Source organism: Lolium perenne, chromosome 6 (assembly GCF_019359855.2).
Source record: "Lolium perenne isolate Kyuss_39 chromosome 6, Kyuss_2.0, whole genome shotgun sequence".
NCBI lineage: Eukaryota > Viridiplantae > Streptophyta > Magnoliopsida > Poales > Poaceae > Lolium > Lolium perenne.
The window spans coordinates 91,799,408-91,821,803 of record NC_067249.2 but is presented as its reverse complement, the minus strand read 5'-3'; the positions used below and the strand labels follow the sequence as shown (position 1 = coordinate 91,821,803).

Here is a 22,396-nt window from a genome sequence, read left to right as displayed (position 1 = left end):
GTGCATTTTCTGGAACTAACCTATTAACAAGATGCCGAAGTGCCAGTTGCTGTTTTCTGCTGTTTTTGGTTTCAGAAATCCTAGTAACGAAATATTCTCGGAATTGGACGAAATCAACGCCCAGGGTCCTATTTTGCCACGAAGCTTCCAGAAGTCCGAAGGAGAGACGAAGAGGGGCCACGAGGGGGCCACACCCTAGGGTGGCGCGGGCCCCCCTTGGCCGCGCGGCCCTGTGGTGTGGGGCCCCCGTGCCGCCTCTTGACCTGCCCTTCCGCCTACAAATAGCCTCCGTCGCGAAACCCCCAGTACCGAGAGCCACGATACAGAAAACCTTCCAGAGACGCCGCCGCCGCCGATCCCATCTCGGGGGATCCAGGAGATCGCCTCCGGCACCCTGCGGGAGTGGGGAGTCATGTCCCGGGGGGCTCTACGCCGCCATGGTCACCTCCGGAGTGATGTGTGAGTAGTCTACCCCTGGACTATGGGTCCATAGCAGTAGCTAGATGGTTGTCTTCTCCCCATTGTGCTATCATTGTCGGATCTTGTGAGCTGCCTAACATGATCAAGATCATCTATCTGTAATTCTATATGTTGCGTTTGTTGGGATCCGATGAATAGAGAATACTTGTTATGTTGATTATCAAAGTTATATCTATGTGTTGTTTATGATCTTGCATGCTCTCCGTTACTAGTGGATGCTCTGGCCAAGTAGATGCTTGTAACTCCAAGAGGGAGTATTTATGCTCGATAGTGGGTTCATGCCTGCATTGACACCTGAGACAAAGGATGAGAAAGTTCTAAGGTTGTGTTGTGCTGTTGCCACTAGGGATAAAACATTGATGCTATGTCTAAGGATGTAGTTGTTGATTACATTACGCACCATACTTAATGCAATTGTCTGTTGCTTTGCAACTTAATACTGGAGGGGGTTCGGATGATAACCTGAAGGTGGACTTTTTAGGCATAGATGCAGTTGGATGGCGGTCTATGTACTTTGTCGTAATGCCCAATTAAATCTCACTATACTCATCATGATATGTATGTGCATGGTCATGCCCTCTTTATTTGTCAATTGCCCAACTGTAATTTGTTCACCCAACATGTTGTTTATCTTATGGGAGAGACACCTCTAGTGAACTGTGGACCCCGGTCCAATTCTCTTTACTGAAATACAATCTACTGCAATACTTGTTCTACTGTTTTCTGCAAACAATCATCTTCCACACAATACGGTTAATCCTTTGTTACAGCAAGCCGGTGAGATTGACAACCTCACTGTTTCGTTGGGGCAAAGTACTTTGGTTGTGTTGTGCAGGTTCCACGTTGGCGCCGGAATCCCTGGTGTTGCGCCGCACTACATCTCGCCGCCATCAACCTTCAACGTGCTTCTTGGCTCCTACTGGTTCGATAACCTTGGTTTCATACTGAGGGAAACTTGCCGCTGTACGCATCACACCTTCCTCTTGGGGTTCCCAACGGACGCGTGTTGAACGCGTATCACGCCGCATGGCAAATCAAAGTGGGTCTAGCCATACCCAGAAGTTTCGCCCCAGCTCAAGCGGAGGTTTCACTCCAAGGAACAACAAACCCCCGATGCAGAACTCGCGCCCCGGTTATCAGAACCGGAGTGGAGGAAACTCCAAGCCAGGAGGCTACAACAACAACTACAACAACAACAACTACTACAACCGAGCTCCGCCCAGAGCCCCCAACAATAACAACACCAACACCGCTCCCAGAACCGGAAGCAACGCCGTCCCCGTTGCGAACAAGCAGGACAAGACCACCATCACTTGTTATGAGTGTGGTGTAGTGGGGCACTACTCCAACGAGTGTCCCAAGCGTCTTGCCAAGCTCGCCGGCAACACTGCAGCACCTGCTCAGCAGCAACGCCGTGTCTCCACCGGCAAGAAGTTCGCCCCCAACAACCCCAATAACCGCAACGGCCGCCTCTACCACATGAACGCCGAAGAAGCCCAGGAAGCACCCGATGTCGTACTGGGTATGTTTTCTGTCAACCACATCCCTGCCAGAGTGTTGTTTGATTCCGGAGCATCTCATTCTTTTGTCACCGAAGACTTTGCATCAACAAGTAAAATTCAACCCCTCAGTTTGAAGCATGTTATGATAGTTCAAATCCCCGGATCAACCACCAAAGCCAGAAAATTTTGCAAAAATGTACCAATCAAAATCCATGATGTAGATTTCTATGCCAATCTCATCATTCTGGGAACCAAAGGTTTGGAAGTTGTACTAGGAATGGACTGGATGTCCAAACACAATGGATTGATAGACTGTGCCAAGAAAGCCATAACTATGACTAGCAGCACCGGTATCGTAGTAGAGCACGTCTCTGAAAAACTACCCAGAAAATTCACCTGCAACCAAAGTGTATCCAAGCCAACTCTAGATCAAATCAGGGTTGTTTGTCGCTACCCTGATGTGTTTCCGGATGATCTACCCGGTATGCCCCCGGATCGGGATATCGAGTTTATCATTGAGTTAATCCCCGGAACTGGACCCATAGCCCAGAGAGCCTACAGCATGAACGCAACAGAGCTTGTGGAGCTGAAGAAACAAATAGATGATATGTTAGCCAAAGGTTTGATTAGACCAAGTGCATCCCCCTGGAGATCCCCGGTTTTGTTTGTAGACAAGAAGGATGGTGCAAATCGTTTATGTATGGACTATCGTAAGCTTAACGATGTCACCATCAAAAACAAATACCCCCTACCCAAGATAGAAGACTTGTTTGATCAACTCACCGGAGCCAGAGTGTTCTCCAAGATAGATCTTAGAACTGGATATCATCAGCTGAAAATCCGAGCCACCGACATTCCGAAAACTGCCTTCACCACCAGATATGGGTTGTATGAGTACAACGTCATGTCATTTGGACTGACCAATGCCCCCGCTTATTTCATGAATCTCATGAATAAGATCTTCATGAACTTTTTGGACAAGTTTGTCGTTGTCTTCATCGACGACATTCTCGTATACTCCAAGTCCGAAAAGGAACATGAACAGCATTTGGAGACTGTCCTAGAAACCCTTAGACAGCACAAGTTGTATGCCAAGTTCAGCAAGTGTGAGTTTTGGTTGGAAGAAGTTGGATTCCTGGGACACATCTTGTCTGTAGGAGGAATTGCCGTAGATCCCGCCAAAATCAAGACTGTTATGGAATGGTAAACCCCAACCACCCAAACCGAGGTCCGCGCTTTTCTTGGATTAGCCGGATATTACCGCAGATTTGTAGAAGGTTTTTCGAGCATCGCTCGACCAATGACCCAACTGCTGAAGAAGGACAAGAAGTTTGAGTGGACCGACAAATGTGAAGAGAGCTTTCAACAACTCAAGAGTAGACTGACCACAGCCCCAATCCTGATAATGCCAGATATCGCTAAGCCCTTTGACGTATATTGCGACGCCTCCAAGACTGGTCTTGGATGTGTGCTTATGCAAGAAGGCAAGGTTGTATCCTACCTTTCAAGACAGCTGAAGCAGCATGAACAGAACTACCCAACCCATGACCTCGAGCTTGCAGCCGTGGTCTTAGCCTTGAAAGTTTGGCGTCATTACCTCATGGGTAATCGATGCGAGATCTACTCCGACCACAAAAGCCTCAAATACATATTCACCTGCATGAGCTAAACATGAGACAACGCCGATGGATCGAATTGATCAAGGATTACGACATGGAGATTCACTACCACCCCGGCAAGGCCAATGTGGTAGCGGATGCTTTGAGTCGACTGCCGTGCCAGTTGAACTCCATGCTCGCAACCGAACAGCCCAGCTTACATCAAGAATTTGAACAGTTCAGACTTGAACTTGTTAGTGAAGGATTCCTAGCCAGCATAGAACTGCAACCCACCTTGGTTAGCCAAATCAAGGAAGCCCAGAAGGACAACGCTATCATCGACGGAATCAAGAAACAGATAGCCGCAGGAAAAGCCCCCGGATTCACCATAGACGAAGCCGGAGTTCTTTGGTACAAAGAACGCCTCTGTGTACCATCGGACTCAGACTTGAAGCAAGTCATTTTGCAAGAAGCCCATGACACCCTTTATTCAATCCACCCCGGAGGTACCAAGATGTACCAAGACCTGAAGGAGCAATTCTGGTGGCATGGAATGAAGAGAGAGATCGGCAGCTACATCGCCAAGTGCGACATCTGTCAGAGAGTCAAGGCAGAACATCAACGACCCACCGGACTGTTACAACCCCTCCAGATTCCAGAATGGAAATGGGACTCCGTAGGAATGAACTTTATCACCGGACTGCCCAAATCCAGCAAAGGCAATGATTCAATATGGGTAGTTGTCGATAGATTGACCAAAGTCGCCCATTTCATCGCCGTCAAGACCATATACCAAGGCCCAAAGTTAGCTGAACTGTACATCTCCAGAATAGTTGCCCTGCACGGAACCCCGAAATCGATAATGTCAGATAGAGGATCACAGTTCACCTCAAGATTCTGGCAGAAAGTGCACGAAGGACTAGGAACCCGTCTGAATTTCAGCACCGCCTATCACCCTCAGACCGACGGACAGACTGAGAGAGTCAACCAGATACTGGAGGACATGCTGAGAGCATGCGTACTAGAATACGGATCCAAGTGGGAAGACTGCCTACCTTACGCAGAATTCTCTTACAACAACAGCTACCAGGCTAGCCTACAGATGGCCCCCTTTGAAGCCTTGTACGGAAGGAAGTGCCGTACCCCCCTGAACTGGTCAGAAGTCGGAGAAAGCCAAGTTTTTGGCCCAGAGGTTCTTCGTGAAGCCGAAGAGAAAGTACACAAGATCCGCGAGTACCTCAAGACGGCGCAATCAAGACAGAAGAGCTACGCCGACAAGAGACGTCGGGAGATGACCTTCGAGATCGGAGACTTCGTCTATCTCAAGGTATCCCTCTTGAAAGGAATGCAAAGATTCCAGCTGAAAGGAAAGTTCGCACCCGGTATGTTGGACCTTTCAAAGTTCTGAGCCGCCGAGGAGAAGTATCTTATCAACTGGAGTTGCCTGAAGAAATGTCGGCTGTGCACGACGTGTTTCATATCTCACTCCTCCGGAAGTGCCTTGAAGTCCCCGAGAAGACCGAAGTGTTCAAGAACATCGATCACCGATCGGTGGATATCAACCAGGACCTGACTTACCGCGAAGTGCCGATTCGCATCCTGGAGGAAGCTTACCGAACCACCCGCACCCGAAGCATCAAGTTTCTGAAGATACAGTGGAGCAATCATACCGAGGATGAAGCCACATGGGAACGCGAAGACTTCATGAAGAAGGAGTACCCAGATCAATTTAGTACCTAACTTTCTTTTCGATCTCGGGACGAGATCTTTTGTAAGGGGGAAGGGTTTGTAACATCCCAAATTTCAATAAAAGAAAGTTAGAAGAATTCCAGAGAGCAAAATTTCAAACCAACAAAAACTTTTCAAATTGCATATAGTGCCATGCATAGGACTTGTGCATTTGATTGATATGCCATGATGATTGTTATTAGGTGTATATGATAAACCCTAAAACCCTAATGTGATCATGAGAAGATCACCAACCAAATAAAATCAAAAAGAGGAAGAAAATCAAATAAAAGCAAAACCCTAAAAACCCTCACATATGCTCTATGGCATTTTTATAAATTTTGACCCTAGATCAAATTGGTCTTCACCATTAGTTTAATAATGTTACTAAACACTTATTACAACTTTTGGAATCAAAGAATCACAATTCAAATGAATTTCAAACACAAATCTTGCTCACATATGATAATGGTCAAAACTGCCAATTATAGTCTGATCACTACTTTGAGCCATTGCCATTCAATTTTCTCAAACCAAACCTTGCTAAATCTTTGCACCACATCAAAGTCAACATCAAGGTGAACACTTTTTGTAAAGATCACCATGCCAAATTCATTCTTGATCAAGAGCTATGCTCAACCAAAGTTGCAACATTTTAACATATTCAACAATCTCCCACTTAGCCAAATTTGCAAATCTTTGAATTCAACAATTCCACCACCACCTCTCACCACCTCTGGTCATTTCTAACTCATTTAAATACTTACAACTCAACACTTGCAACAATTTGAATTAAATCAAATTTGGACAAATTTTGCAAATAGCATCTATGGCACTATTTGACACTATTTGCTATAGTGATCTACACATCTAATCTACATCAAACCTAGCCCATTTGGTCCCCTGGTTCCCTCTAACCATCAATGACACATAGTGAAGCTAAGGAGGAGGGGATAGCTCACATGTGCATGGCATGCCGGCCATGGCGCCACCATGCCGCACCACCTCCTCTCTCCTTCATCGCCACCCCTGCCCACCTTGCCAAACAACGCCACCGCATCCTACTGAGCATGCTAGGGCAAGCCACGGTCGAGGAGGAGCTCGACACTGGCCGGAACGCATGCGCCCAGCACGGCGACACCATGCCGATGACGTCGCGCGTGTGCACGCTCGCAGACGTCACTGGCCACGCGCCGCGCCACCACCTCGAGCATGTCCTGGACCACTTCTCAGCACGTTGAGCATCACCACGCCACCGCGACGCCGCCAGACATGCTCGGAACCAAGACCCGTGACCGCTGGTGCCGGAGACGACGATAAGCTTCCGTGAACATCGCGGCAGACATGGAAGCAACGCGACCCATCCAGCCACCGCCCGACCCCGCTGTCGCCGCCAATCGCTTCGCCAGGAACCGCAGAACAGCGCCACGCCCTCGCCTAGCTCGCTAGCTCGCCGGAGACGCCGCGAGCATGTCGACCACCTCACTGCCCCGCAACCCTCACTCGCGCCTATAAATACCGAGCTCCCCTGAGCAATCCAGGCACACCATCACACTCGCCACCTCTCACCGCTTCTCAAGCACCTCACCACTCACTCAATCGTCGCCGGAGCAAGCTCAATCAGGAGATCACCGCCGCGGAAGCCCTGCAGCAATCGCCGGCGATCCCGACCACCTCAGGCGACGCCACCTGTACCAGGAGAAACGCCGTCGTCCACAACTTCGTCAATCATACTGCCAACCCTTGCTGGAGCCGCCGTAAGCCCTCCGACCCCCTACCTGAGCCGCCGACGAACTCTCTCTCTCGCCGGCGAGATGATGAACCTGAGCCGTTGATCCGTGTTCTAATCCAACGCGCCAGAGTGATCCATACCGCTTCGGGTTTTAAGACTCGCTGACGGGTGGCCCCCTGCTGGTGGGCTGGCCTTGGGCCGTTTTAAACCATTTCGGCCCGTTAGCTTTTCCCGCCGGCCTGTTTAATTCAAATTCTATTTAAACATTTCCAAATAATTTCAATACTACCCAAACTTTGAAATTCAATAGATTCAAATTGGCTCAACCAAATTTAATGAACTTTATATTGTTGGAAAGCTAAGGACAATATCTACACAATGCCGCTGGTCCCATGCCAAGATTTGTTGTAGAATTAATTTGATAAAAAGAAGAAGGCAGAGACTTTTTCATATTCAAATAATTATTAAAAATCAACCAAAATAGATATTAAGTTGTTTCCAACTCTAATAGCTCACATTTGACTTACACTAATTGATTATGCAATAAAATGGTGTGGTCACTTTGCATGATCATGCCCTAGTTTAATTAATGGACAATATGGCTAGTTTATGTAGTTGATATTGTCCAAAACTATTAAGTAAATGATATGAAGTCTTATACTTCATTTAAATCTTGTCTCACATGAATTCATGGGATGTTTGGACCCCTGGCCCAAACTCTCTTATATGAATTACTTAGAGATTTAAATCCTATGTAGTATTATTAAATGCTATGAGGTGGTCTACCTCATTTAAATCATTTTCTCAAATGATGATGATGAACATTTGACTTAGGTCAACATAAGTTCATATATGATTGTTTGAGAAATTAAATCTTAAGAAGATTTCAATGAGAGGAAATTATTTCTCAAGAACCCTATGGAAACTATCATTTACATGTAAAAAGAAGTAAAATCTCCTCAAGCAACACAACCCATGCACCCTAAATAGAGTATTTGTGTGCATAGAATAGTTTGTGTGATTATATGTGATGTATGGAATAGCCATTGAATCAGTGAGTAATTATACTCGTATTCAAATTTAGACGCTAGCACCGGAGGGTACACCGAAGAAGAAGGTTGCTACCAAGAGGAGGAGGAGGAGAATTTTGAGAACTACCAAGGCAAGCTAATATTATTGCAAAGTGCAAAGCCCCTTGGGGCAAGGCACCATGAATCTTACGTTTTCTTACATAAGCCTATCCCAAGTTTATACATTACAAGTTTTTACTTGTTTTCTCAATAAGTTGCTTTTATAGTTAACCTTGGTCAAAGTAAAGAATTCTACTAGAGTTAGTCTCCATCAAGCAAAGCAAGATAGCACCCCCTCATGATTTAGAGCTAGTGGAAATGAATAAAACTTGACTACTCTAGATGGGAACAATGTGAATTGAAATGAATTTGAAACCTTGGAATGATGATGCATTCCATTGAATGATTTTTGAAGGTGAATATGACAAAGAGAAGATGGTGATTTTTGATAAACATGATGTTGGTTTGAATGCGATACCTTTCCAATTATTAAGTACCCCCACAATATCTAATTATGGGTAGGGCTTAACTGGAAGTTTATGCATCTTAGTATGGGTTCCCTCTGAACACACGTCATAGGGGTTACGCTTGAGGCTGCCTCCGTCGTTGAGAAATGATGTGAAATTGAGGTGAATTGTACGGCCAAGCCCTGTGCAGTTCCCAGGTTGACAGTTGGTCTTCACTGGGAGGGCAAGCTCATGGGGAGAGGTGCTCATACTAGGATTTGTAAGTGAAAGGTTATGGTTGATGATCCGCGTACTGTGTTGCGATGATTTAGGGTAATCCCGACGGATGAAATCAAATGTTGTGGCACAAGTGTGCAACCTCTGCAGAGTGTAAACCTATTCGAATATCCGCGTCCACGGTTACGGACGGTTGGAAAGGCCATACAGTTTCCGATGTCATATTTTAGAAAATGATGTTGCAAGAAGATGGTGAAACGAATTATGGTGAATTGAATTGAAATCACCACTTGAATGGTGGGAATGACACTAATGTTCCCACTTGAGTTAGTTAGCATTTGAATAAGCTTTTCTCAAATACTTGTGAACTAAAACTGGCTTTATGCAAATAAACTAGAGCTTAGCAAACCTTACTAGAATGTCTAGCACTTACATTAGTATCAGTTTGCGAGTACTTAAAGTACTCACGGCTTTGTCCCTGGCTATTCAAATGGCCAGAGTATGAAGATGAACAAGGAGATGACCAGCAGGACGCCTACGACAACTAGGAGTCTCCCGACGTCAAGCGTTGGACTGTGGACTAGAGAGTCCTTGTATCTTACGCTTCCGCTATGAACTTGTGTTTGTTCGTTGATCAATAGATCAACTATTCGTGTAATATGGATGATGTGATTCCAAGTTGTAAGACATTATGGTTTGTGATGAATGATGAATGTGATACTTAACTATTATGCCTCGCAACAACAATATTCCTGGGATTGCGATGTATGACATAATAGGCATTCGGACTTAAAAATCCGGGTGTTGACAGTGAGCGCCGAGGAGGCCCCATAGGGCGGCGTGGCCGCATCGTAGGACGACGACGGATAGGCGCCGTAGGGGGCGATCGGGGCAGCAGGGGCCCCGTAGGGCGCCGTAGAGGCGGCCCCATACGCCGCATACGACTGCAGGGGCGGCGCACCGTAGGTCGGCGCGGACCAGCCATACGCTGGCGCAGATTGGGCGCCATAGATCGGCGCGGTCGGGGCGCCATAGGCCGGCGACGGCGGATGACCGCCATACGACGGCATGGGCGCGGTGGTCGAGGAAGCCGGGCCACCGTTGATGATCGGCGGCGGATCGCCCTCAGCTCCAAGTCCAGCGGCGGCCGATGAGGAGGTCGGCCCAGCTAGGGCACCCGGGGGTGCGGCGCCAGGGGCAGGCCACCACATGGCAAGCGGCCGGGAGGCAAGGAAGGGCGAGGCAGGAGCAGCGGCCGGGGCAGCCAGGGCGGCAGAAGGAGCCGGCGCGACGGCGGCGGCGGGCGGGGCCGATGCGATCGGCGCGGCGGCGGTGGGTGCAGCGGAAGACATCGTAACCTAATCTGGTACCATGTAAAACAAAGGGTTTGGAAACTGCTCGACACCACAATACGGGTGTGGCTATCTCATATATATATGGATACCAAGAGGTACAATACAACACATATACAACGCTACGTATATACAGTCTAACAGTGGAGTCAGTCAAGCATCGGTGGGCTCCTTCTCGAGCGGTATGATCAAAATTAACGTTCACAATGTGTTCTGCTCAGAGAATTTCGTCGGTGTGTTCGGCACTCTGCAAGGGATAATGAAGGGAGGTGCTTAGATATCCAAGTCTAATGGTACGCAGTTGTAGCAGATGCTATGGATGAAGAGGCGCCCGCATGTCGTGCTAGAGGCAGGATGTCAAAGCATTCATTTCCTTAGGATCCACAAGCTAGCATTTGAGAGATTTGGAACAAGAGAAACGATAGACTGTTCAAGAACAAGCACGCCACTACGCAAGTCATCTTCGAGAGGATAAAAAAAGAAGCTACTCTTTGGATCTTAGCGGGTGCTAAAAGTTTGAGTAATTTAATGCCGCGAGAGTAAACTTGTATTATGTCTAAAACTTTTACTTTCTTGTAAAACTCCTTTCTTAATCAATGAATGGGCAAAGCTTTTTGCCTCGTTTAAAAAAAAAAGCTAGCATTACTTGCATGTATACTATCCACCATCAGCATGTATAATTGAAGGTATTCATGTAAAAAGGTAGTAATAGGTATGCAACCATAGGTTCTTATACACTAACAACCAAGCTTGCTTCTCTGGCCCAACTGAAGTATACCCTAGGTTACACAACATGACATTCCTGTGCTGATTAAATGCAAAATCTTTTGAATAAAAACCCAAACGTAGTTGCAGCTCCAATAGTGATACAGGATTCTGAGGCAATTTGGAAAAACAAAACAAAATATATCATTGAAATGAAAATCATACCGTAGGATCACACCCCACGTTGCTACAATGATTAAGTAATGTAAGAACAAGCACACCTCCAATGACACTAGCTAGATTTTGATTATTATCGTCACTGTGTGTTTACTACTCCACGAATTTGAACCACAATACTTTCCATGGTTCTGTTGTTGACCCAGGCACACCCCACACGAGCATATTATACTTGCCGACCTTCTTGTATTCATCTGCAGCTTTTATCACAAGAAAGTAGTTGCTGCCAATTCCCGCGGGTTGCATGCTCACATATAGCACATCGACTAGGGAAATGTCCTTCTTCTTTACGAGCTTGACTCTTAACACCGCAGAGTGCCCGATTTTCCAATACAAGGTGTCGTGGAAGTTATGAACTTTCACCCATCCGTTTTTACCAGTAGGAGGGCCGGGTGGAGCACTAGGTGCAGGTAACGGAGGGGTAGATGGACTAGATGTGTCTGGTGTGGAAGTAGAGGGAGATATTGGTGGAGAGCTAGATGATGGTGGTGGAGGTGGAGACGGCTCATGAGCTTGGTATGTTGGCGGTGGAGCAGGAGGACTGGACGAAGATGGTGGAGGATTGAAAGGAGGAGGTGGTGGTTGGTTGTTAGCTTCGTACGTTGGAGGTACTGCTATACTAGATGGGGGTGGAGTTGTAGTGGTTCCTGCTTGACTTGATGATGGTGGTGGAGTACTGGATGATGGTGGTGGTGAGGGTTGGTACATTGGAGATGTAGCCGGTGGACTGGACGGAGGTGTGGACTGAGCGATCGATGGTGGAGTCAATGATGGTGGTGGGGAACTCATTGGAGAGATGGTTGGTGGACTTAACAATAGTGGTGGAGGACTGGCTAGCGATAATGGTGGACTAGATGATGGCGGTGGTGGGGGGTAGTGGTCATTGGCCTCATATGTTGGAGCTTCCGTAGGGGGGCTAAACGAAGGTGGTGGTGGAGTAGCTGGAGTTATTTCTGGTGGACTTGATGGAGATGGTGGACTTGCTACAGCTATTGGTGGCGGAGTAGATGATGTTTGAGGGGGAGGTGGTTGGTTATTACCTTGGTATATTGGAGGTGTAGCAGGAGGGGTAGACAATGGCGATGGTGGAGGGTAGTTTTCATTGGCTTCATACGTTGGAGCTTCCGTAGGGGAGCTAAATGGAGGTGGTGGAGTACTTGGAGCTATTTCTGGTGGACTTGATAGAGGTGGTGGACTTGCTAGAGCTACTGGTGGCAGACTAGATGAAGCTGGAGGGGGAGGGGGTTGGTCATTAGCTTGGTATATCGGAGGTGTAGCAGGAGGGCTAGACAATGGTGATGGTGGAGGGTAGTGGTCAATGGCTTCATATGTTGGAGCTTCCGTAGGGGGGTTAAATGGAGGTGGTGGAGAAGTAGCTGGAGCTATTGGTGGTGAACTAGATGATGTTGGAGGTGGTGGAGAAGTAGCTGGAGCTATTGGTGGTGAACTAGATGATGCTGGAGGGGGAGGGGGTTGGTCATTATCTTGGTATATTGGAGGTGTAGCAGGAGGGCTAGATAATAATGGCGTTGGTGGAGGAGTAGCTGGAGCTATTTCTGGTGGACTTGGTAGAGCTATTGGTGGTAGACTAGATGATGCTGGAGGGGGAGGGGGTTGGTCATTAGCTTGGTACATTGGAGGTGTAGCAGGAGGGCTAGACAATGGCGGTGGTGGAGGGTAGTGGTCATTGGCTTCATGCGTTGGAGCTTCCGTAGGGGGGCTAAACGAAGTTGGTGGTGTAGCTGGAGCTATTTCTGATGGAGTTGATGGTGGTGGTGGACTTTCTAGAGCTACTGGTGGCGGACTAGATGATGTTGTAGGGGGAGGGGGTTGGTCATTAGCTTGGTACATTGGAGGTGTAGCGGGAGGGCTAGACAATGGCGGTGGTGGAGGGTAGTGGTCATTGGCTTCATTCGTTGGAGCTTCCGTAGGGGGGCTAAACGAAGGTGGTGGTGTAGCTGGAGCTATTTCTGATGGAGTTGATGGAGGTGATGGACTTTCTAGAGCTACTGGTGGCGGTGTAGATGATGTTGCAGGGGGAGGGGGTTGGTCATTAGCTTGGTATATTGGAGGTGTAGCGGGAGGGCTAGACAATGGCGGTGGTGGAGTAAACGGAGAGATTGTTGGACTTGATGACGGCGGTGGAGGACTTGATGGAGCTATTTGTGGACTTGATGGCGATGGCGATGGAGTGAGTTGCTCATTGTTTGAGTTTGTTGGAGATGTGGCAGATGGGCTAGAGTGTTGTGGTGGGGGTGCAGCATTAGTGGATGGAGGTGGAGGAGGTTGCTCAATAGTTTGATCCATTGGAGGTGGCGCAAGTGGGCTAGATGGAAGCAATGGGGCATTCAATGGAGGATTCGATTGAGGCGGTGGCGATTGATTGTTAGGTTCGTCGGGTGGAGATGTTGCTGGAGGACTGGATGGAGGTGTTGGTTGGGTGATTGGTGCTACTGATGGAGGGCTAGATGATGATGGTGGTGGAGAAGGATCGATAGGTCTGTAGGGTGGAGGTGCAGTCGGGGGACTAGAATATAATGGTGGTGGAGGTGATTGGGTATTTGTTTGGTCAGTTGGAGCCATGGGAGGGGAATACGACGGGGATGAAGTTGGTGACGGCGAACCATTACCTTGGTCGGGGGAAGGTTCGGCAGATCCATCAGATGGTGAGGGTGACGATTCTCCATCATCGCACTCCTTTTCGGGTGGTCCGCGGCCATTGTTGCTTGGACCATCATTTTCATGGGGGTCTGGACCACGCCCAGGCTTAGTGCAATGTGGATTTTTCACTGGACCTACACCATTTGATCCATCCTTGCCATGTCCGGCCGGCGAGCCGTTGTCATCGGCTCGGGATACATGAGCAGCAAGGGCAAGAATTAGAGGGAACAAAAGTACAACGAATAGCGTTCTCATGATGAGAACGCTAAACGTAGATACCGGCTAGAGAGAAGAGTGCTGTTTTGTTTTTGTTGGCTTCCGGGGTTATGCAGAAGGGACGGCGCTGCTAGCCATTTATAGTGGTAGTTTTGGTAATGGAAGTTTTGCTAGATCCCAGAGTACCAGAAGCTTGAGACACCGTCACGCACCAGCCTGCACTTGTTAGCTCTTGGGTCAGCTCCACACCAGCTGCTCCTGTCAGAAAAGAGCCGGAGAAAGAATCTGTCATAAGTAAAAACCCAGCAGTGCAACCCACTGCGTTTCTTTTCTAATCTCGTTGACATTTCACAGGTTGCACGACTCTCCGCGCAAAGCATCTTGGCCTAGATCACAGGGCAATTGTCAAATACAGCAACACTGGTAATGAGACACCTTGGGAGAGCTAAGCGTGGGTAGATCCTGCCAGGTGCCCCAGTCGAATTGATTAGCAACACAGCAGTGGTGCATTAGCCGTGTCAGATCTGTAGCAGCACGCATCAAATGGGCGGTGGATCTAGCTAGATTTGAGACTGCATTGGAAGCACAAAACCCAGGAAAGGCCGGCCGATCAAGCGTCTCGCTGTCAAGCTTCCAGCTGCTCATCTGTGTCGATTTGACATTGTCAGCCATGATAACCAGCTAGATTCGCGCGTGCTACAAGTATCTCATTGCCAGTCATATCTGAGATGCCTACATTTATGAACTCAGGAGGCAACAGGTATCTCGAGATAAATAAACTGGAAGCTGCTCCTGCACCAGGCGAGATCAGTAGATTTCTCGCTTCTTCTCATCGGTTCGAGCAATAGATTTCCGCTCCTTCTGCTGAAGTTGCTACTTCATGGCATCTAACCATCACGATGAATAAACCTTATTGGCCTTTACCACTATCAGCATGCAGCCAGTTTGTACCATCGTACTTTCTATCGCTTCGTCGGTTCATGTACTGCCACTCAAAACTGTTAGCAGCAAAATTACAACATAATTTTCCTGGGTACAGATGAGACCTGCCGTCAACCATGAATTGGTGCTCCATCAAGCGAGCATGTTCAATTTTATCTATGGACACAAGATAGAGCAAATAGAGACGATACTGTGGGTACAATAGAGTGCGTTGTTTTCTCACGGAGATCATTTAAAAAAAACTTCGAAAAAGTTCAAATTTAAACAACAACATAAAAGCTTTTTTTTATTGGGTCCCTTTGATCATATATTCATATTGGTGTTGGTGGTCGTTGTTCCTGCAGTCTCCCGTGAGAGAAAAGAAAGGCGACGGCTAGGGTGGAAACCCTACCATCTGCCGCCATCCATCTACCTCGTCCTCGCCATCTACGACCAAGAAACGATGAGTCCCCGCCTCCTCTGCTAGCCGCTTCGGCGGTGGGATGGGGTGGGGACCTAGGATCTATGCTCGGCGCTACAAAAGGTCCCTAAAGTTAGAGGTTGGTCAACCGGCATCGTCGCTATGGTGGCTATGGCGACATTGTGCGGGACAAGAATAAGGTATTCTCGCCTCCATGTCCACCTTGTCGGCTACGATCTCGCCGGTGGCATAGAGGAGGGCGGGGATTCATCTGGTCTCCGCTTCCATGGAGTGGTGGATCTTGTCATGTCGCGTCTCGCCTACGCGAACACCGGGTGACAAGGTATTAACTTGTCAATACCTACGGGTTGTAGACTAGGGTTTAGTTAGAAGTAGAGGGCAAGTAGATCTCGAAGGTTTCAGCCGAAAAGTACTCGACGATATGAAAACTAGGGTTTGTGAGACAATGAATCGATGCTTTCTTTGTCCCTCGACTCCCCCTTATATAGGAGGTGGAGCCGAGGGATTCTTGATGTACAAGTTACAGAGTTCGGGAAGGTTTCCAACTCCTCACGTAATATTTACAAGTGTTCTCTTCTAATACAACTCTAGCTTTCCTTAATACTAGTTTGGGCTTCCGAATCTTTCATATTCATCGAGTCGTGGGCCTCCAGTAAACCCCGGGTACCATCTTCGGCAGGCCCATTGGGGATGCCTATGTCAGTAGCCCCCGAGATTTTGCTTGAATCATAGAGTCAGGGAAAATCTCCACCTTTATATTTATTCGATAACTCTGATCTTCACCACATATCTTTGCATACGAATTTCTGTATTGTACAGGGATAATGGTAGTTGGGGCAAGTTCATCTGACGGATCAGGTACTAGTTAACTGCTCTAGTGGCAATCCGCAAAAACCTAATTCAAGATCACGTCCCTGGACATGATCTCGGGATACTGGTGTAAACTTCGACAGGTGCGGCTAAAGATCTTGCCATTCTGTCGAGTCCCAGTCATATTTATCAGGTACCTAACGCGTCCGTTAGGATTTTTCTTCGTATCTGTTGATACGGATAAAAGTAGCAAACCGACGTCAGAGACGGCGCCACGTCACACAGAACCGATCCGGGGTCTTACCTTCGCAAAGTTTTGCGGCATTCCGAAATTGTTCGCAACTTTGGCGTTCTGAGAATATATTGTCGAGTGCTTTTTCGGCTGTTGGAATAGCACATTTTATTGATTCAACGGATGACTTATATTTCTCTCCCGATGGGAGTATATGTAGAGTTATGTATATAACTCGAAATATGCTCACCTTTTCTTCTTCCTTTTCTCTTTTTTTTTTTATAATTTCATCGGGCACGCGAACAGCGTTCCCGATGGGAGTAGCCCCCGAGGCTACAGCCAAGGACTTGTGCTTGGGTGTAGGCTCCACGCCTTATGTCGCTATATTTTCACCTGTCGCATAATTTGTCAAATCTCTCGGGTGCGCGAACAGCGCTCCCGATGGGAGTAGCCCCCGAGGCTATGAGCAAATACTTGTATTTGATCATAGGCTCTCGCCATTTCTATTTTGTCTGTCTCGAATTTTTCATTTTTCCAAAGTAGCCCCCGAGCATTTGATCGAAAACTTGTATTTGATCAAAGGCTCTCAAAATAGTCCATAATCCTCAGCTGTCGCCTTTTTCATGAAGCTGCTTAGTCGAAACTTTCTCTTGCTAATGTGACATCACTGCTGACGATAGCCACGACCGTTGTTCCTGGAAAACGCGAGAAGTTCTCTCTCACTGCCTTGTGGGCCCAAATTACGCATCGTATTGACATGTCGCGCAAGTGGGGGACACACGTCCTCCGCTTTTCCTGGCGCACGTACTGTAGCGCCTGTGCTTTCTCGTCTATATGAAATTACTTTTTACCCCTTGTCCACGCGTACACCATCTGTCCCGTAATCTCTCAATCCAACGGTGCGTCGATTCACCGTACCTCTATAAAAGGGCATCGTCTTCCTCCTCTAGTCCTTTCGCTCGCGCCGCACCCCTGCTTCTCCTCTGCAAAATCCTCCATTGCTTCCATTGTTCCAAGCGCTCAACCACATTCACACTCTCCTCCACCAAGTTCATTGATGCCGCCTCGCATCCGTTTGACAAGGCACAGCACTCCGGAGTCAGGAATGGCGACGGCGGATCTGGGAAGCGCAGAGTGGGAAAGATCCAAGATCTCTGCCCAAGACATCAATCTGCTGAAGAAGATGGGGTTCGGCAAGAAGGAGAACTCGCTCCGCTTCCCCAAGGAGGAGAGCTATCCAAAGCCTCCAATCGAGTATCGGGTCAGTTTTGTTGACCACCTCATCCGAGGTCTTTCTCCCCCAATCCATGATTTTCTTAGGGGTCTTCTGTTTGTTTATGGGCTTCAACTGCATCAGTTGACGCCCAATTCCGTCCTCCACGTGTCGATTTTTATCACATTGTGTGAGTGTTTCCTCGGGGTCCAACCTAATTGGGCTCTGTGGAAACGTATTTTCTGCCTCCGCCGTAATGGTTCCCACAACGTCGCCTACAACATTGGCGGCGTTGTTATCTGTGTTCATTCTGACGTCGAATATTTCGACGTCAAATTCCCCGACTCTGTCCAAGGTTGGCGAAAGAAGTGGCTATATATCCGCGAAGAAAGCTCCAATCCAGTGGAGGACAACATCGCCTCTTTTGACGGAAAAGAAAAAATCCTTCGCCGCCGTTCCTGGGATGCTGAGGCTACCGAAGCTGAGAAGTTGGCGACAGAAGCGCTGATGACTCGCATCCACGAGCTTCAAAACACCAGTGGCAAGGAACTTTCGGGCATTGAGATTACTGCCTATTTCCTTAGGATTAGGGTGCAGCCTCTCCAGGCTCGCAAAAATCCCCTCTGGAAGTATGCTGGTGAAGAAGATGTCGACAGGCTCTCAAAAGACCTTCCTCTGAAGGATTTTGAAAAGCTTATCCGCAAAATCTCATCGCTCAACAAGAAGGATCCAATTCCATCCTCCTGCCGCATTATGCCATATAGTGGCGCCAATCTCTTCCCGAGGTAATTTTTCTTTTAATTGCTATATTGTCATTCCCGAGTTTTAATATTTATCGACTACTATCTTGCTGTCTTCCTCTGCATAACTTCTTTTTGTCGACACTTTTTTTTCTCAGAACCACCCTATTCTCGTTTCTCTTCCTCCTCTTCCTGAGGGTGGAGAAGTTAAAGACCGCATTGTTGTCGATGATGACAACCAAGGCACCTCGCATCCTGAAAGTGAAGTCGCGGGTTCTCACAAATCCGCGGCTTCTTCTGAAAAAGACGTTGATTCTGAGGCCACTGCCTCGACATATTCTCTTCCTCCTGCTGTTTCCCCAAGGAACAAGAGGAAAAGGGACGAAGTCGAAGATTCCGGCACCTCCAAAGCCGAAGAAGCTGCTCCTTCAAATCGGAAGGCAGCTTTCGATCCATACCTTGATGCCCTCATCAGCTCGTAAGTTACCCCTTGCGTTTTACTGTTTTGCTTCTTTGAAGTTTTTTCTCTATCTTGCTTCTTATACTGTCGCCATTTCACTGTAGTGGTGACGAGGAAGAAACACCAGCTATTGACGCGACTGCTCGAACGAGTACGTCGCGTACTTTAGTTGTTTCTGAAGTGCAAGTTGAAGGAGAAGAATCTTCACCTCCTCAACAAAACACCGACGAACCTACTCCTCCTGCAAGCCCTGATGTCCCTTCGCCAAAAAGGGCGAGGGTTGAATCAACCACGGAGCCTGCCTTACAATTGGGTAGCTCCTCGACTCCTCTTTTGGATGATGTAAGTTCCTAAATACTTTCTGATGCTATCGATGTTTTCACTGTTTGCTTCTTTTCACTTTGTACTGTCGAACTTTTGACTATACTGACGCTTTCTTTCTCTATCTTTCTTTATCAGCCTTTGATTAAGGAATTCATCCGCTTCGGTGCCCAATTCGTCGGGTACCGTGAATATGCTAGCAAGGCTGAAGGTAATATTTTTCTGCTTCTCCTGGCCCATGACTTCTTACTCCTTTCTTGTCGTGATTTTGAATGGTTTTGAATATTTTGGCAGAAAAACTTGCGGAAGCCAACAAGCGTGCCGATGCACTTGCTCAAAAATTGGAGCAAAGTGAGAAGGCTCGTAAGGAGGCTGAAGCAAATGCGAAGAAAGCCAAGGCAGATGCTGAAAAGGCCAAGGCAGACGCTGCTGGTGTTGAAGATCTTCGGAAGAGGCTTCACGACGCAGAAACTGCTTTGAGCGACAAAATAGCTGAGCAAGCTGCTCGAGAGGAAAAGATCCTCAGTCGCTTGGAGGCACAAAGTCGACGTTTTGTTAGTAAGTACTCGACTCTTTGTGCATTTCCTCGAGTTACTTCTCATTTTCCGAGCACTCTTTATTTACGAGCTATTTTTTGCTTCTTTTCAGGGAGAACTCATCAAGAGTACGAAGTAGATGGTCCTGTAGGCGACGAGCTTCTCGACGCTCTAACCCTTCTTGAAATCCATGGGGATGAAGCACGCGACGGCCTTGCTGATGCTGAGGCAGGTCTATCGAAGCTCTTCCCCTACTTCTTCCCGAAGAAAGAGGAGCCCGACACTTTTGTTGCTCTTGCCAAAAGCTTCAATGTGCCGGAAGATCTTGGGCTCAAACTTTGCCAAGAGGGCCTAAAGGTTGGCGTTGAGGGCACCATCGCACTGATTGCTGATAGCCAGCAAACTGTCGACTGGACCAAGGTTGGCGACATAGGGCAGATGGAAACGAAGAAGTGGCAATCTCTAATTAGGAGCTGCCAAAACTCCCTCGAAGCCAATCCTTGCCTACCTTGGTGTTAAACCAACTCCTGCTCCAAGCGCATCCAAGCCGGAGGTCAAGTAGACCACCCTTTCTTTCTTTTATTTTTCCTTTTGATGCTGTCGCTAAAGTAGCTTTGGCGACGCCTACCCCACTAGTTTATTAGGGTTTTCTCCATTGTAATGTCTTGTAAATATTTCTGAAAACCAATGGAATTCTATCTTGCTTGGTGATTGATGTCGAGCCTTTTCTTTCAGTTGACGTGCGATAACTATACTCCAACTCCTGCTCCTTCCGATGTTTTGCATACCTCTTCTTATTCGAAGAAAACGCTTGTAAATAGTGACCTTGGTGAAGATTCCTCGAGTAAAAGTTTATCGCAAGACTTGGAAGAACTTCGTCAACAACTTTAGTATGCGAAGAAGCAAACACTTGTGATGATGGAGCAATCTCGCAAGGCATCCGAAAAAGAGAAGATTGCTCTTCAACAAGCTCGAGAAGCCATAGCTGCCAAGGAAGCCGCCGTTTCTGAAGCTGAAAAGGCAACCACTCAAGAAAATTCCATGCTTGAACTCATGAATGAAGCCAGTGCCGATATGTCAGGTATGCTTTTTTAAACCAGAACTTCTTCTATTTTTCTATTGTATCTTTTTTTTAAATTTCTCGTGCTATGGCCCAATAGGTTCCTTTCTCGACGCTGCTGCTGAAGACGAAAGGGTAAACGCGAGAACAAATCTTCTCGTTAACCTTTCTCTTGACCATGGTTGTCTGTTCTGGGCCATTCCAGAACGAACCCGACAAATTGTCAGGTTTCAAGACCACGCCTGTCAGGTTCGCGAGTTCCTTGATCTCTCCACTAGAACACTGTCCCTTGTTTACAAGACAATGTTTCCTCGGGACGAGGCGCCCGAGACTCTTCTTGGTTTGATGGAAAGATTTCGGGATGCTCCTCGTATTCATAACTTTGTACTAGCTCAATTGACTGCTGGAGCAAGATTCGCCATGATCATGATACAGATTTGTCATCGAAAATTAGACCTGACGAAGATTGTCTCCAAATGTCTGGCCAAAAAGTCGAAGCGAAAAAGTAACGTCGATGAAATCAATGACATTGCGACTCCTGTAGCCGAAGAAATGATGGACGAACTTCTTCGGATGGATTCTGAATTCTTTGTCAAAGGGAGCTATGCTGATCACAAGACGTCTGCTGCAAATAACAAAGGTCTATCCATAAATAGCATATTAGGCATTTGACTGAGTTGTACTATATTGCGAAAAATCATGTCTATATTTTTTGTCTATATTTTTTGTCGAATTCTTTGTGTTAAGGAAGTTGTCTATATTGTGAAGTGCAATCTATATTGCAAAGCCCCCGAGCCTTTGGTCGGAGCTTATACTATTTTTTGTTTCGATGAATTTACTATTTTGCGAGAATATATATTTTGCTATCGTGGGTTATGAGCCCCCGAGCCTATCGACGAAAAAGATGTATATCACCAATATCTTTTACTATATTGCAGCACCGCGAGCCCGCCTCATTAAAAACCTTTCCAGCCCCACTCGGTGCCCTGAAAAGGAAAAGAGTGCGTCTGAAAACTCGCGGGTGTTTCAGTACATTGTATTTTTTACAAAGGAGGACTATATTTCGACTCTAAGCGTAGAATCGCCTGAGCTGCGCCACGTTCCAGGGGTTTTTCTCGGGAACCCCTGTCTTCTTGTCCTTGATCCTGTATGCTCCTCCTTCGATTACTTCTGTGACGATGTAAGGGCCAAGCCACGGCGACTCGAGTTTTTCAGTACTTTGTTGATTGAATCGTAGGACTAAATCTCCGACCTGAAAAGATCTTAGCCGCAGCCGTCGACTGTGGTAGTTTTTCAAGTCTTGCTGGTACTTAGTGACCCGTGATAGTACTTCATCTCGAGCTTCATCGAGTGCATCGACATCGTCCTCCAATGCTCTTCTTGAAGGTTCCTCGTCATACTCTGTGACTCTTGGGGAATCATGCTCTATTTCGATTGGTAATACGGCCTCAGCTCCATGGACCAAAAAGAACGGAGTTTCCTGTGTCGTTGTATTTGGCGTTGTTCGAATACTCCATAAAACACTTGGCAACTCTTCTGGCCAAGTATGTCGAGCTTTTTCCAATGGTCCAAGTAGGCGCTTCTCGATACCGTTGCAGATGATACCGTTGGCTTTCTCGACTTGACCATTGGTTTGCGGGTGCCCAATTGATGCGAAGTGCAATTTGATGCCTACTTCTGCGCAATATGCCTTGAAT

General features: G+C 47.3%; 1 protein-coding gene across 1 annotated transcript; it reads right to left on the bottom strand.

Annotated features, from left to right (window-relative positions):
- Window positions 1-10,953: 10,953 nt before the first annotated feature.
- Window positions 10,954-14,066, bottom strand: LOC127320931 (uncharacterized). Its single transcript, XM_051349993.1, has one exon. The coding sequence runs from the start codon at window positions 14,001-14,003 to the stop codon at window positions 11,181-11,183; it is 2,823 nt and encodes a 940-aa protein (XP_051205953.1). The 5' UTR covers window positions 14,004-14,066; the 3' UTR covers window positions 10,954-11,180.
- Window positions 14,067-22,396: the final 8,330 nt, after the last annotated feature.

Coding starts and splice junctions, on each gene's coding strand:
- LOC127320931 (XM_051349993.1), bottom strand. CDS start 14,003: ATGAGAACGCTATTCGTTGTACTTTTGTTCCCTCTAATTCTTGCCCTT.